Source organism: Mesitornis unicolor, unplaced genomic scaffold (assembly GCF_000695765.1).
Source record: "Mesitornis unicolor isolate BGI_N332 unplaced genomic scaffold, ASM69576v1 scaffold51691, whole genome shotgun sequence".
In the NCBI taxonomy this organism is placed as follows: Eukaryota; Metazoa; Chordata; class Aves; order Mesitornithiformes; family Mesitornithidae; genus Mesitornis; species Mesitornis unicolor.
Genome location: NW_010162767.1, coordinates 621 through 17,464, shown reverse-complemented (window position 1 = coordinate 17,464; position 16,844 = coordinate 621). Strand labels below are relative to the sequence as shown.

The 16,844-nt window shown below is 36.2% G+C and overlaps 1 protein-coding gene across 1 annotated transcript in view; it reads right to left on the bottom strand.

Moving 5' to 3' along the window:
* RPGR (retinitis pigmentosa GTPase regulator) overlaps positions 1-15,593 on the bottom strand; it is a gene marked incomplete at both ends in the record, with an annotated part of 33,648 nt that extends 18,055 nt beyond the window's left edge. Inside the window, 5 exons of the mRNA XM_010193716.1 lie at positions 3,737-3,886; positions 5,380-5,538; positions 7,135-7,197; positions 9,637-9,729; positions 15,468-15,593. Coding sequence (XP_010192018.1) covers positions 3,737-3,886; positions 5,380-5,538; positions 7,135-7,197; positions 9,637-9,729; positions 15,468-15,593 — 591 coding nt within the window. The remainder of the gene's footprint in view (positions 1-3,736; positions 3,887-5,379; positions 5,539-7,134; positions 7,198-9,636; positions 9,730-15,467) is intronic.
* Positions 15,594-16,844: the final 1,251 nt, after the last annotated feature.

Sequence of the window (16,844 nt, the reverse complement as noted above, 5' to 3'; positions counted from 1 at the left end):
CCCTACCTAACGTGGCACATTTTCTGTATCGCTAAACCTTAGGCCACAGGAGCATGTCAAGGAAGTGGGCAAGGGAATGGAAAACTATTTTCACTCCTCAAAGACAAATGCGCGTACTGCAGATGAGAGAAGGTACGAGACCTCGCTGGTGGCAAATGAAGACGGCAGACAAAAGAATTGGATCACTCTCCAACCCCTTGAATAAATGAAAGAAAAATTAAAAATAAGAAGTATTTATTCCAGACCAAATTGATAGAAACCTTAAATGCTGGAGTTCTGAGCATGAAAGTGCTTGTGGAATAGATGATCTTTAAAATTCGTCCTTAAAAATAATGACGAAGTACATTAAAAAAAGGAATTCAAGGAACCCACAAAGCTCTCTATGAAAAAAAAACATCTCAGTGAGAATCTATCTTGACCTTGCTTATAGTAACAGTCCAGGCAGTGGAAACACCAAAAGAGGTCTAATATATTCAACACCTTTCTGGCTCCACGATTGTAATTCTGCTTTAGACACCAGAGTAGTGATTAGACACACTGGCTTCTCCTGCTCTCCATCTCCTTCAGTGGACAAATGAGCTATATCTGCTTGCCAAGCTTAATGCTTTCTGAAAAACTGTCCCCTCTTGAGTGAGTGTGGCCAAAGACTAGTCAAGTAAAGATCTGTATATGGACTCAAAATCGTTGCTACGCTCTTTCAGCTCGCTCTTTCTCTTTTGCTTTGTTTAAGACTTACATCTAAGATGGGGACCTAAAGCCCCAAGTCTGCAACAAGAAAAGAAAGGAAATAGATACTTGAGAAAACGTCCTTAAGGCTGAAAACTATAAAGTAAAAACCTATTGTCAGTAGAATTCTTCGAAGAATGTCAAGTGAGAGGAAAACGGAGCAAACAATCATCTTTCAAACATGAAGTGAGTAACCAGACCATCTTCCTAATTTGTGTTTGGAAATGAGCTAGCATTGCCTGTGCTTGTGCCTAGTTTAAATTTCAGAAGTGTTTTTTATTAAAAATAATTCAGGATATATTCTGTTCTTCTATTCTACAACTACTTTTGGCATCAGTAGGGTCCACATGCACATGGTAGAATACAGGTGACTCTGATCAAATGCTGTACAATTTCCATAAAACATGCTTCTATCTAAAGTTTGCATCAGGATTCCACTCTACTTTTCATTGACATTGCACTTGGTTTCATAGTAATTAAACACCTTAAAGACAAACGCCTACTAAAAATTCTTTTTAAAAGCAGCTGTTTCAAAAAATAACTTTTGTTTGTTAAAAAACAACAACAACAACAAAACAACAACAAACCAAACAAAAAAACCCCTGTAATCCATACTTCACCACCTTTTTTTCTCAACAGTCTCCTATCAATGAACATCCTGCCCTGGAGAGGGCACTCTGTGATCACACTATGTATTCTAGTATCCTCATTAACCAACTTTTAGTGTTAACCCAGATATGTCTGTGATCAGTTTGCTTAGCCAGTATACTGCTTATGTCAAATATTAAGAAAGAGAACCACATGAAGCCATGCTTATCAGTTCAGCCAGGCAACATGTATTAAATCCTACATACTGCACCTATGTTTTACTATTGAAGGTATTATATTATTTGATGCTTTTTAATGTACAAGTCATGTTTTAAAAAGTCAAAATGTAGTAATTCTATAGTATTCTAATAACTGATAAGTTACACATGTTTGAAGCTTCCTATTAACACCATTTCTCCCATTTCTTCCATAGCAACAGCAACTGCAAGTTTAAAAAGTTCCTCTGGTATACTTTATTGATGCTGAGGGAATTAATACAGATTAGACACTCACCTGAACAGTTCAAATTTATTTTCTGGAAATACAGAACCACTTTCTTTTCAAGATATCTCCTCAAAAATATATATAAAAATAACACTAATCACTCAAAATACTGGTATACAAGATAAAACCATACAATAAAAATACATAGGAAACTCCCTTCAAGGCATATTTCATTGACTAACTGGCAATTCAAGGGAAAAAACCCTATCCATGTAATATGAGTATTTCAAATATTCCACAATTACCTGGTTTGCTGTGTTCTACCACCCCTCAGAGGCAGAATACTGACGATACAAACCACTGCTCTGAGCCAGTCTAGCAAGTCTTACAGGCAAGTGTTTTCCATAAGTGAAAAAAGCATCACTTTCTTAAAAGCAAAATCTTTTAGCAGCATGGTGCCTTGATTTCCTTCCTAACTAGGCTGTAATAAAAATAAGGTAACTACATTTGTAGTCATATTCAACACGTAGAACTTCCAAATTCATAATTTAATGGCTAACTTCATAGCTAAAATACTGCGTGACTATGGTACACTTAGATCACTTGTATAAGCTTCATTTTTAAACACTGTCTGGACACTGACACTAGTGCAACAGATGATCAATTCAGTAGAAGTACCTGGATGTCCAATACTACATTTCTACGGTAGCTAAAGTATCAGTCAAATAAAAATGTCTGCAAGGGCCCAAAGGAAAACAATGAAAAATATTTCTCCTTTCACCACAGGAGAGGTCATCCACATGTCAGTAGTTTCAGCAAGACAGATTGAAACCAAATTTGTGCAGGATTTACAGATACTAAGGCTGAAAATTAAGATTTTCCATCTCACACCCAGGCCTGTTTAAATGGTAACAGGTTCCATAACTCCCCATTTTCACAGGTGATAACCAGTTATTCTCCTTATTAATATTTTAAGAGGCTCCATTTCTCTTACCCAGCTGCAACCCTAATCCTTTTTTCTCATCCCCCTCCATTAAAAGTTTCCTCTTCCTTAGCACACTTGGCACACACAGTTCTCTCCTTGCTCTCAGATGCTTGTCCTCAACCCTTCTTCTGATGAGAGCTTTTGTCACATCCCGTTGCAACCTTGTTAGAGCTTCAGCTCTTGGCTCTAAGGCAGAAACACACACCTTCTTACTACATCCTTGAAGTAAAGATCCTTTAATTTTTATTTTATTTTCATTTATTTTGAGTTCAGGAAGCTGGACATTTCCTAACAGGTGCTGAGTTCCTGATCAGTCAGGAGACACTTCATTCATTTACTGTAATAAAGCATCTGTAATGAAAATTGCACATACCAGCGTAATAATTAATATTTGTCGACTGTAGGAAACTCTTATTCTGTTAACAGCATATTCTCAGAAAGCTGTATCAGTACTGTTATGTGGAAATGTAGCATTTATCAAGCAACCTGAGGAAAGCATCTGATTGAATAGTTCCTGGGTACCCATTAAAAGCTTTAAAATCAAAACTATTGATCCTTTGAAATCTTTAATTACTCTGAGGGGACTAAACTGTAAAGCTTAATAACATAAATTTATACAGCTGAGAGGAATTCATGGCGGCTCATATATAATATCATCAATACTGACTGATAAGTTCACCCAGTTCACAACAGTTAACAGCAGTTTTTTCTCATGCTATTTTTAATTCAACAATAATAAACAATTATATAGTAGATTACGTACAAGTTTCCCAAATAAATCAATTAGGACCACATCTTTAAAAATCTGTCTGTGGTAAAATCTCCCAGTGTGATACAAAACTACAGAGATGACATTCTGCCACATGGCAGTTTTTATCAACTATGGCATATCTAGTTTCAAAATTAATGAATGCCTCATTAGCTACCTTTACGAAGATGGCAATTTGAGAATGACTGACTTGTCTCCACTAAGGGCTATTTTCATTCTCTTACCTGTTATCAAGGCAGAGTGATAATATCCACAGGATACAGAGGAAACAGGTTTTCCAACATCCACTTGACAAGGGACACTGACAGAGGCTTCATCAGCCAAGCCAATCTGACCTTCTGAATTGTCACCCCACACAAAAAGCTGCCCATCTTCTAAAATGAAGACATGGATAATGAACGGATTTAAAACCAAAACTAGTAAAAGCCTCATCTATCCATTTAAAAGCATTTCATGAACTCTGTGTATGATACTACTAAATGGCATGATCTCAGGGACATAAAATGGTGTTTAGCACAATGCAACAGAACAGTCTGAAGTTAGAGGGTACCCCTTAAGCTTTTCAGAAGTGACACAGAACTTTCAGTCATCAACTGATGTTAGACCATAGACAGCAACAGTAAGAGTACTGTGTAGAAGCACTCCAAAAAGAGGAAGATTGAAGGTATAGCAGTTGCCAGATGCCAGTATGAGAATATTAGAGTGAATTCAAAGCATCTTCTCATTTCTAGTAGCAAGTCACCACTTTCTCATTCTTCCAAACTTATTCTCTGCTCTGACTTTGGTACACATCCCACTTACTCTTTCCTTATCTTTCAGTTGTCTTCACAGGTGATTGTATTGCCCAGCTTCATTTTTTTTTTTCCTTAAACTGCCAAGATAGCTATTCCTGGCTTAGTAATAGCAGGCTCTGTCAACACAAAGACCAATGGCAGCAGTGAAAAAACCCAACAAAAAGGTAGTGAACAACATGAAAAATCTCTAGATTTTTCTAGAAGAGATGAGGTACTCTCTCTGCCTATTTCTCACTCGTGGGAAATAAGTTGTGAATAAAAAACCTGCCATCTACAGTGCTATTGAGATGCTATTTGGAACGAAAATAATTCAAAATTGACTTACAAATCTCAGGAGAATGTTAGCAATTGTCGCAAAAAAATACAAACCAAATGAGCAGGCTAGCATTTTGCTCATACGCTCTTATGCTCTCTGTCACATGCTGAAATGTGAAATAACTTATCGTGTATAGAAACAGCTGCTTTATAACAAAACTTGAGAAATTACATTATAGGGTAATAAAGGACCACACATCCTATAGCTAAAAGTATTATTTGAAGCGTGTGGACTTCATCAAGTCACCATTGTATAATTTTGCCATCAGAGAAAGAGGTGATAGGTTAGGTCTCTCTCAGAATTAGTAATGATACAGCTGTGCACCCTGTACCAGACCAAAATAGTTGCAGTAAGGAGTGGAATTAGAGAAGCTTAGTTTTCTTAAGATTCAAGTTTTGTAGCTGGCTTCCCTGGAAATGAACTGAGTTTTTTTCCCCATTTTGAGGGTATACATACTGTCTCTCCTTTGTAAGGATTCTTACTAAACTAGGTCAGGTTAAGATCCCATTGCCAGCTATCGCTCATGGAAAAAGTTTACTTCCACCAAAATTGTAGGAAGTTAATGAGACTGCCACCTCTTACCAGATTGTGTTGAAACAGCAATTGGTTATCAAAAAATTACTATGGTTACTAGGGAAAGGAGACAGGGAGGCATAAAAAACACACACACATATACAGACAGAATGCTAGAATAAATGCTTCCCTGGAACACCAGACTGGACACATATAAATAGATTTTATTAGTGGTCCTTCTTACCAGTTACTGCTGCTGAGGTGTATGATCCAGCTGCCAGCTGTTTGATCTTGTGCTGGTTGGTAAAAAAACTAATTAAATGAAATGCGGTCCTTTCCTCTGTGTCACCTAATCCCAACTGACCTTCGCTGTTACCTCCAGCAGCATACACATTTCCTTTTTCTGCATACAGAAAAGCACAGAATGAAGACATTCTCATCAGTGGCAAAAAGTCAGAGAAACTGGAGCAAGTAATTTAATTTTCAATGGAAAAATGTTACAGAAAAGTTGAGGTCAGCTGCCCTGAAATATCCTCAAGTTGACATTAGCAGTTTCTGTTGGAGCTAACAAGCAGGCTTTCCTGCACACGTTTGGATCAGAACTTTCTAAAGGCCTTACATGTACTTAAGACTTGCTGTGTTTCCCACCATTCTGGAGACTGATCTAAAAATTAAATATAATTTGAAGTTCTGTAAGAGTTCTGAGAAAATTACTACCAGTAGCCCTGGCAGCCAGGAGCAGCTCCTTCCCTAAATAATGTATATTTTAAGATAAAGCAGGGAAAAACGGTGAATGATGTCACAGGAAAAAGAAAACTGAAAGTCATGTTAGTATGTAAACTGAAGAGATGCATAACTTCATATTTTTTAGTACTGTGAATGAACTATATTTTTGCTTAGGTTTTTATTAGAAATATTATACTCATTTTCCTATTTAAAACACTTTCATTTTAATTAACTAGGTCTTTATTTTGTTTTAGAATCCTAAAATTGAGCTGTTAAAGCTGATGATTGGTATCTTCAACTTGAGAGAACTTTAAGATTTATATTTTTAATTTTGGTGGGTTACACAGCTAAAGTGCTCATCTATGATGAAAAGATAAGGCTCATTAATAACACAAATCCAGATACAGATGTGATAAGCAACTGACATACAATTTATAAATGGTCTTTGCTGTACAAATGGCCACAAATTATCCAGCCAGCATGTATACTAAAAGTGACTAATACTTACCTTGCGCAGTCTTGCATACTCAACTGTTATTAAAATGTTCTGTTTCACTCTAATAGTCTTATTTACAGTGCTCAGGGTCTCTACGGATATAAACGCTCTAATAAACAATCCTCTTTATAACGTTACTGCAAGCTAAAGGATTGCAACATAAAGATGGCTATTCTGTTACATAAATTTTAGAATAATGACAAGAATTTGCATCAATTCTCTGTATACCGTCCCTCTAAAAATTTATTTTCTACATTAAATTTAGAGTTTATTTATTTATAGCTTAATAAAGCAACTTGCCATTGAAATAGCAGGCTACCTTGTCTAACCAAAATGCAACAAAATTTGAAGACTTGAAAATATTAATTTCTAGTATATTTACTCAAATATATAACTTCACACTAATACATTACTTGTCAAGGGTAAATTTGAATGCAGATATATAAAGAAATACCAATATACCTTTACCAGACTTAAAAGAAATAAGTACTGTAAATTATTTAAATTATTAACCACACCTCAAATACTGGCAAGAATTTTTTTCATCTATCTATTGCTAGTAAACTCCTATATAACTTTATTTTATAGATCTATTGTCTCAGAATGAATCAAGCATTCAAAGAACGAGATATAAAAAAACCAACTGTTAACAGTCTCATTTTTTGTTTGTTTGGGGTTTTTTTCCTTCGTTAACACTCCTGGGGTTGCTGCTGTAATTCTGCATGAAAACAAAGGAAGAAATCTGTCTTTAATATTTGTACAATATAGGTTACATACCTGTGTAAACTAAAGTGTGGTTTCTTCCACAAACAGCAAGTTTTGTTTTTTCTGTTTTTAAAGCTATGAATTAAAGGAGAGGGAAAGGTTATAAACAGGCTGATAGCTGGTTCAACAACAAAATGTTCTATGCTCTACAGGGAGCTCTGACTTTTTTCGTATTTTTACCAACAGAATGACTACAAGATTCATTGCCTATATGAACCCAGCACATGACTTACTACATCAGCACTCTCTCAAGACAGGAAAACAGATACAGACCTTAAAAACTTACAGCTGACACTCAGGTTAACTTGATGGTGGCTACTTCATCCCAATGCCACATTCCCCAGAATTTACCATTTATGGGATATGTCTCAAAGAACATATCAAGTTTCAGGACAAAATGAATGCTTAGATCTGCCTTCAGTTTTCACTAACAGTACTATTCTTAACTCACTCTCACGCTTTTCCCACTCTCTTAAATATTTAAAATCATACCCTTTTTTGTCTTATCATCCCTATCTTCCTTTGTTATCCACAGTCACTTTTTTTGCTACTTTTTCTCTGCACTGCCCTCTTATTGATCTCTAAACTCAGTTGCTAAGTACAGTCCTATCTGGACTAGGGCCTAAAATAATAGATTTAGCATATACCATCCGGTCTCAATTTCAGCTCAACTACCACCCACCCATTGTATGCACTTCTCTGCATGACAAGTGCATTCCATTTCAGAAACAGAGGAAAACAAATCTCACTGACTTTTCCATCCTCTTTCTATTTACCGATCGTTGCCAACAATTTATTTTCTCTCAGCTATGTCCATGTGCCCTATACGATGCTTTTAAACCAGCATTATTTTTACATAACGTATCTTTAATTGCTTCTCCACTGCACTAGTCCACGACAAAGTCAACAACCATCATCCTGTTCACAAACCCTTTTTCAGTGCTTCCAAATCAACTTTCATCAGCTTCATAACATTCAGATTAAAGTCACTTCCACCAAGTCACCGAATAAATCTATATGCTTAAGCATCAACCGTCTCTGGTCTGTCACACAGGCACAAATGTAAATTGTTCAAATTCAGGTTCTTGCCCATCCTGTCCAACACCTACCACTACCACCACGCTGGAACCATAACATCTCCAATGTTGGCTTCTTCCTGATGCTTTATATCCCAAATCTCTGCCTTTGACTTCAGAGACAATCTTAACTAGCTCTTCAGAAGCCTGGGCTCCCTAACCTTCCTCTCACTTAGGCTAATCAATTGCATTTGAAGAGCCATGCAATATTTATGATGTTGCTGGCACTTTTTCATAACCAATTTAATTTGTCTCTAGTCAAGTCCCAGTAGATATTTTCTCAGGAAACATGCAGTCACAACCATGTAGTTCCCAGCAAAAACTGAAATGAGTTCTTGCATCTGCATTCTCAAAGCCAAGTGATGACTGAAAGTTAGTGAGAAAAGTTCTAGGACTTTCTCCTGCTGCCTACTGCCATGCAAAGAAAGATACCCTCCCCGTGACTTTTTTCAATGGATGCCAGGTCAGGTTTGAATTGCTGTCATCTTCTCTTCGTCTTTTATTCTCCATTGCAATTTGACAGTAAAACCAAAACTTGGCACCAAATCCATTTAAGCCAAGGTAAGAATCAATCTCTCACATGGCTGACAGAAGATGTGAATTTGAGAGTAGCTGCATTCTCCCTCCAGAGTGAAATGGAGAGAGGGGCAGATAAAGGACAGTAGAATGGACTAAATCAGGAAGAAAAGAATTTGAACAAGCAGGATAATTTGTTTTTAACAATAAGCCAACAGATCGATCTGCTGGTAGAAAGGATGAGGATAAACATTTAATGGTGAATAGAAATGTGTCAATGGGATAGATCTGACTTGACATAAGTAAGGGGATAGGGAAGAAGTATTGACTTAGTTTTGTTTGACAAGATAAAACTGGCTAGGAAAGATCAAGAAGATAACATGCAATGAAAGTATATTTTACAACACGTGAAAGAATATAGGCATTTATTTTACTGTTTCATACAAATATATTAACATTTATGATCCGTAGGGTACTTCTTACACTTGCTAAAAACGTAGCAGTACCTGTAGAAAGTCCCTGATAGACATCTTCCCATTTATAAAGGTGCTAAGACAGAAGTGATACAAAGGTTACACAGTGCTGTGGGAACTCATTTCTAACGCACAAACATTGCAGAGACCAAGCATCTGATTAATGTCTTTGCAGTCAAAATGAGGATGTGGTTTGTCAGAAAAGGCAAATATTACATAAAATGAGAGCCCTCAAAAAAACCCAGGATTCCATGTATCTGAAGTAATCTTCAGATGCAAAAGGACACAGAATCTGGAACTAATGGAAAATCACCTTTATAAGCTTGTGCAGTAATATGCTACACATGATGAATGAAGGTGGCAAAATCAGGTATTTTGGAACTGCATCTTATAAAGTACCTTCTCACTAGGGTCACCTTTCAGAAAGACAAAAGGAAAATTAAACAAACCTTTAACACATGTTGGTTTGCTGACAGTGTTCTTTGATCCTAGTCCTAATTGGCCCCAGTTGTTACTGCCGAACATGTAGAGTTTACCATTCCCTGAAAAAAAATGTAGAGTCAGACTCCATACAAGTGTTTGAATACCTCACACAAGACAGGATGCTCATTCACACACACTATGCTATTTATTACTTCACCTTTAATGCAAGGCTTAAGCAATTGAAAACTTAAGTGTAAACAATAATTAATGTCCTTGAGATTTTTCAGTACAAAAGTAGTAATTGCATTGTTTAAGTAAGAAATCCCCAGCCAGAAGAAGGGAAAAAAAGCAGAACAAACATCTTCTCCTGCAATTACAGCACAGATAAAGTGCTCTACTGAAAATAAAATGCTGTACTCTCAGACAGATCCTGCAGTTCAAAAACCACAGCATCTTTAGGCCTACTTATAAAATAACAGCATGCTTAACTGAGCACCCACACCTTTTACCCCAAAGACAGGAAAGAATAATGCAGCTATGTAATTAATACAAACACAAATTCGTAATATTCAGCTGATTTTATTGTTTATGGGGGCTATTTCTTTTACTGATAAATGTCTTCTCTTAATATCATTTACAAATTTGCACTTCTACAGAATACAGTTTCATATAAATTTTCAAATGTGTTCACAAATTGTATTAATTTGGTACTCAGCATATAAAGAGGGAATGCATAAAACCACTATGGAGTCAGGGAGCTTTGTAAACCTATATGTAAACATTAGGTTACAAATCTTCAGAGGAACAATGCTAGAATTATATTTCAAAAATTGGTATGATGGCTCATTGAACTTGCAGGTTTGACCTTCACAAACAATGAACTGTTGTAATTCTGAATAACTGGTGTTTTTTTAAAAGGATGGTATGTGAACAGATGAAACTTTTGTCGTCAGGCCTGCAAATTAAACAGCCAAAACTGGCTAGTGACAATACCTTAAAATGAATTCATTCACTTCCTTTTCCATTTCATTTCATTTTTTAAACTATTAGCTTTTGTATAGCTGTTAAGTTCACACCCAAAGATAAAACCCTTGTTCAACAGAAATCTTTGCAAAACCATAGAAAACTATTTGCCAAAAACCCCTCAACTTTTTACAGCTGTTAAAAAAGTTTGTTCACTTTTGATGAAGGTTTACAAAGTTTTGAGTTAGACTCCATCACAAGACTGTCATGTAAATAAACTTTGTCACCCTAACCGTCAACAATTATCAGACAATCACATCACGTAACAGCAGTTTCACATAAAAAGCCGAAATATTATGGCTGTTTGTACTTTGGAAGCCAAGGTTCCCACAGAGGTTTCTGCATGTGATTTACAGAGGCTTTAAAATACGATATTGAAATGTTTAAAATACAATAGAAATACTTACTCTGTTAAAAAAAATCCATTTATTTTTAAAAAACTAACCACAACACCAACAACTAACAATAACTAGCATCTAAAGTCCCAATCAAATTGTTAGATTTGACAGTTTTTGGAACATGGGGCTGTGTGTCCATATTATGACATTCCAAGAAAGCTGAAACAGAAGAAAGTCTGAGGTCAAGTCTACGCTCATGCAGTTTTACAAATAGCATTTATGTCACCATCCCGATTTTGATAAAGCTGTCATGTCAAAACACATGAAGAGCTGTCTGTCACTGAGAGCAAAGTGTACCTTAACAGAAAGCATTTTTATTAGCAAATGGCATCCTATATTGGTATATGCATCCTTGTATCATTGGTTTACATTTTTAATTGCCTTTGTCAGACAGTCAAACTCCTGTGGGAATATAACGCCAAGCTGCTATAATTCAATTTAATCATATTCTCTTTTATCCATTCAAAATTCCAACAGGTCATGCTTTTCATCCTATAATCTGCTGTTTCTTATACCAGTCTTTAAATTTTCAGGCATTGCTTTCTAAGTCAAGGAGCTTAAGAGATGAGAGGAATTTTTTAACATTCTTTTAGAACTGAATGACAGCCTTGTATAATTCAGGCTTCCAACACTTAGCAGTGTAACAGAAAACAGGAAAACCGGGAAGCAGGTAATTCAGACAGTGAATGAAAACTAATGGGCACTACAGAGAAGCTAAACAAATGCCTGTAATGAATTAACATTTCTGGGTCTGTATAGCAACTTAAGGTTTGAAAAAGACATGATGCAATCTAAGCTGGACAGGAAACACCACAGGATTTTGTATGCAAAAGACCTTATTTTCATAATTGCATACTGAGATACCTCCAGTCATCACCAGAGGTCCACTGAAGTGAGGACTAATTCAACAGTAGACAAATAGGCAAGGATCACATTTCAAAACTTTGTGAACTCAGACTGCTCTTGACTTTTGGCTTCCACTTTGGTGCTGACATACAAGAGACCAAGGCTGTTTGCCAGCTTGAATGGTTGGCAGAAGACAGGTCAGGTAGAGTAAGATTATGCAGCAGGAGGGAAACAACAGTATAGAAAGGGACTACGAGGACTGTTCTGGGGAGGAAAACACTTCCAACAGCAGCCTTCACCTTCATTCTTATGCAAGACTAGAGGAAAAATCCAAATTATGTAAACATTGGCTTATCACCAGTCAATGTTTCATCAACATTAATTCAGGGCTATTAGGGAGGCCACAAGATACTCTCATCCTTAGGAACACAGGATTTTGTGAGAGACTTCAGGAAGTAAGTGTCTCCTAACCAGCACTTTTCTCATACAAGTAGCTGCTATCAACTGTGATTCCTGGGAACCCCATGTGCTCCCCTGGTTCATGAGGCATTCATTTAGCAGCTAGGAAATACCAGCTGAAATCCTCAGCATGTTTCATGATAATAGCAGGCATCCAAGTATTCCTATCACCTATGTTTAAAGGCACATTTTACATATTTCCCCCCCTTGCTTTCTAAATTCTATTAGTGTGGAAGGGAAACAAAATGGGGAGGCAATGTACAGACTTAGAGCATTTATTACAAGATGCTATTGAGAAGCTGTATCTGAAGAAAACACAAAAAGTAATATTTTGGACAAATTATCATATGCCAGGCACCATGATTTTTTTGTATTTATTTGTTCAATTTTGTGAGTAAACTATGTTAACAGCTCATTTAAAATCCATATACAATTCAAACACACCTCATGAAAATGGAATCACATCGATTTAGTTAGGCAAGTCACGATATTCTCAAAATAAAAGCTTTATTGAGCAATAAGAACAGTCATGGTTAGGACATTTAGCATCACACAAACAAAACCAGCACAGTATGTTGCTTGCTACTACACGTATCAAAGATCAACACAAACAAGTACTGATCTTTCTCATTTTCCCCATGCAGCTGATGCAAACAATTCTGTGCCATGTTGTGATGGCCTGCTGGTAGGCAGAAAGCATAGAAGGAATCTGCTGTCCAAAGTTCTGGAGAGATTCCAAGGTCTCTGTGGTGTAAACTGTTGAACGTTTAATGGCTTACAAAACATGAAATTATGAGCATATTATCTTGCTGTGGTTCCATATGCACCTCTTTTTCACTCCTACTTTTACACTTAATACTTCTTTTTTTCCTTCTACCCTCTTGCACTGGGGGCTTCAATTCTCTCCAGAGCTCTGAGTTCAGAAAAATGTGTCTTCCATCATCACCATTTTCCCCCTTGTGAACAGGATCAGTCTCTTTGACCAAGTGTGGGCAAGCTCCCTAGGATACTCTAATCAAGGCAAATAAACATCAAGACAGCCATTAACTTTAAGAGTTTTGTAGAAAAGAAAATTAATAGAAAGGTATTGGGAGAAGAGTCTTAAAAACATGCCTAATGTCACTTACTTCACACCAGCTCCCCACAGGATGACTAAATTGCTTTCCAAAGTCTGCAGTTACAAAAGATGCAGGGAGTGCACTATCAGTATTCTTGGGCCAAAAAATATAGAAACAGGACAAGAAACATCATTAAACATATCACAAGTGATACTGGAAGATATGCCGCTCATGACTGTATTAAAGAACTAAAGAAGACAACTGCTAAAAAAATTTCCTGCTTGAACATTTTAATGAAGATTCTGCTAAAGGTAGACAGCAAATGAATAATAATAAAAAAAATACATCACAAATTTCAATCCCAAACTCCAAAACTGGAGGAGGAAATGTTTCTCCAGCTAGCTCAGCAAGCCAACTAAAAGTCAGCAAGTAACTATCACTGGTCCTTTCTATTCCAACATACACCCACAGTATGTAAATAAAATTTTACTCCTAACTCCTGACCTAGAAAGCCAAATAACAGTGGGGTTTATATTTATTTTACACTTTTCTTCGTAAAAGACATGTGAAAATATTGATGTTAGATTAGATGAAAGAAGTATTTTAAAATTTCTGAATATTTTGTTTGAATGCTAAATATTAGTTCCCGTACATTTTTTTCATTTGCATTCAGTCAAGAGTCAGTGCTAGATGTATCTGTGTCTCCTGGCCAAAACCAGCTTTCAGGAATGTTCTTTATCAGCTTGGGTAACTGACTGACTTACGATTGTTGAGACGTGCTCATGCAAAACTGATCTATTCTATTAGATTTTAATCCTACTGTCCCTTACATACACAGGTCCCACTACCTCTTCCAGTGGGAGGGAAAAAAAAAAATGGAGGACAGAATTTTGTGATTTGTAAATAAAGACTGAAAATAAAAGAAAACATGCATTAACACACACCTGCATGAGACACTTTTCCTTGCTCAGTGATGTTTGTCTTTTATCTCTTCAAGGTAAGGTTCAGCTGGATTTCAAGATGGCCTTGGTTTCCCACAAGGTCTGTACCCTTCTCAGTAAACTTATTATTGGCATGCACTTCTGGAGGATTCATGGATAATACATCTTTTATGAAGTTATGCTTAAAAAATTCATTGTATAATTTCACTTCAAGATGTTCTGCTGTCCATGAAATCTAAACTCTTCTTTTATAATGTCTGGAATTGTTCATTCTAAAAATCCAGCATCTTCAACTTTGCTTGGGGACATAGCAAGAGACCTTCAAGAAAGTATTTAATGAGCAATGACCAATTGCTCATTGAGGAGGAATAAATGCATTCCAACAAAAAAGAAGTGCTGAAAAATATGTATATAAATTTCACAACAATAAAGTCTTATTATATATCAGCAGTTGATTGTCAATACAATTGACACCTGTGATCATCAACAGAGTAGTCCCTTATACATAAAATAAACTGAACAAATTCTTCAATGAGTATTTCTTCCACCATTTCAAAGAAGTCAAAATGAACACAAATACTGCTCACTGTATTGTATCTGAGCTTCTTTGAATGCTTCTGCAATTTATTTCTGATTTTAGCAGGATTTTCTGAAGTTTTTGGAGTTGCTCTTTCAAGGGTTATTTTTTCAGTTGACGGTTAACAGTAATTCAAATCTTCATTTCAGAGATATAATTTTCTTTATTGTTTCAGACAGATTTCTAGTGAATTTGTTGACTGTGTTCAACAGATACTGTCTACTTCCACAATACAAACCTCAATATCTAAGGTTGTCTGCTGACACTGTCAGATTCACAAGAAACATTCAAGATGAACAAAGTCATGCTTACTTTAAATCCAGTGTGATACATTCATTGATTGGATTCCCTCATGACAGATCTCGGGCACGTCTTGTGAAAACCTCTGGTGACCTCACACTAACTTCAAAGGCACCCGTATTTCCCACAGAACAGCACCCTCTCCTCTACACAGCCTCATTTGATACATTACCTCAGGATTCAAGTGAGAATCATAACTTTCCAAGCTGTCCAAATATGTAACCTTTTATCACATACTCCATTTCCAATACTGACCTGTAACAATAGCGGTATGTTCATCTCCACACGATATAAGTACAGGCTTGTCATTTTTGAACCAGAACTTGCTAGGAATGTCTTCTGCAAATCTGCTTTTTCCAAAAGTGAAAACAGCACCTGATTCTAAAACACAAAAAGATAGCGCCAGTTTCAGTGAAAACACATTTTGCCTCACACATTTTGAAATAGTAATTTCCTATTAATGCAACTGCATGTTTAGTTTCTCATATTTTTATTTTTTTGATAAAAACTGGCTGAAGTGTTTTCTTCTATTCTGCTTCACCAAGATTACTTCATTTTCAGGCTCATATTTTAGCCCTTCTGATTATTCTTAGCCTCCATGAATTTCCTATTAGAACAGGTATCGCTGCTGGTCTATTGTGTTCAGAGGATACAGTAATTTCCTTTAAAGTACATTAATGCACTTAACCACTACCCTCTAAGAAAAACTACTAGGTGTGTAAAAGAAAGAGTAAAGAACTCTGAATAATTGCTACCGGAAAATAAAATAAAAAGCTCATCCTGAAATCAGGTCGAGACAAAGAGTTCTCACATTTATACTTGAATTCAAACAGGGTTTCCAAATGGGATTAGAGAGAGACACACACACACTGTAAAGAGGTGACAGGCTCCAAACTGACCACTCTTCCTCACCCATCTGAAAAGATACATGTGCTCTAAAAATGGCCCCCTAAAATCAAAACTCTCATCCTTTAAAATATGGGTTGCCATAACTGTCTTTGATCGTAAGACCATGATTTAAACAACCCAAACAAAAACACCCCAAAATAAATTCCAGACAGCTCTTCTGCCCTTGTAATCTGGCATAATTTTCTCAATTCTTCCCACTTTCCAAAATATCAGCAATACTACTTTAAAACACATAACATTAACTATTCATTCACCTTTTGGTCAAGCATGTGGCTTTATGTTCTACAGGAAAAGAAATGAACGTACAAGTCAAATTTGCCAAAAGCCATGCAGACAATGTGGCAAGGCACAATTAGACCTTCTATTTTAAAATGTCAAACCTTGTGCTTCAAGCATAGAATCATTTTTCGGAAAAGAAAACAAAGAAAGAAAATACCAAACCTTTTCTGTGCAGACTTTTTTAACATATAAGCTATGATAACACAAATACACACAGTAACACTAGACTGCTTCTGTAAAATGGCATATAATTTGATAGTAACATTGAAACATCTTCACATATTTACTTTTAATGTAAACAATCTCATCTATCGTCTGCATCTCAGTTCCAAACCCCAAAGTTTTCTCTTAAACTTCAAATTTTATATTCATTTTGAAATGGTTCTTTAATGAAAAAGTTTTTCATACATGCAAATGATGTTATTTTATGCATCAGGTTCAGCA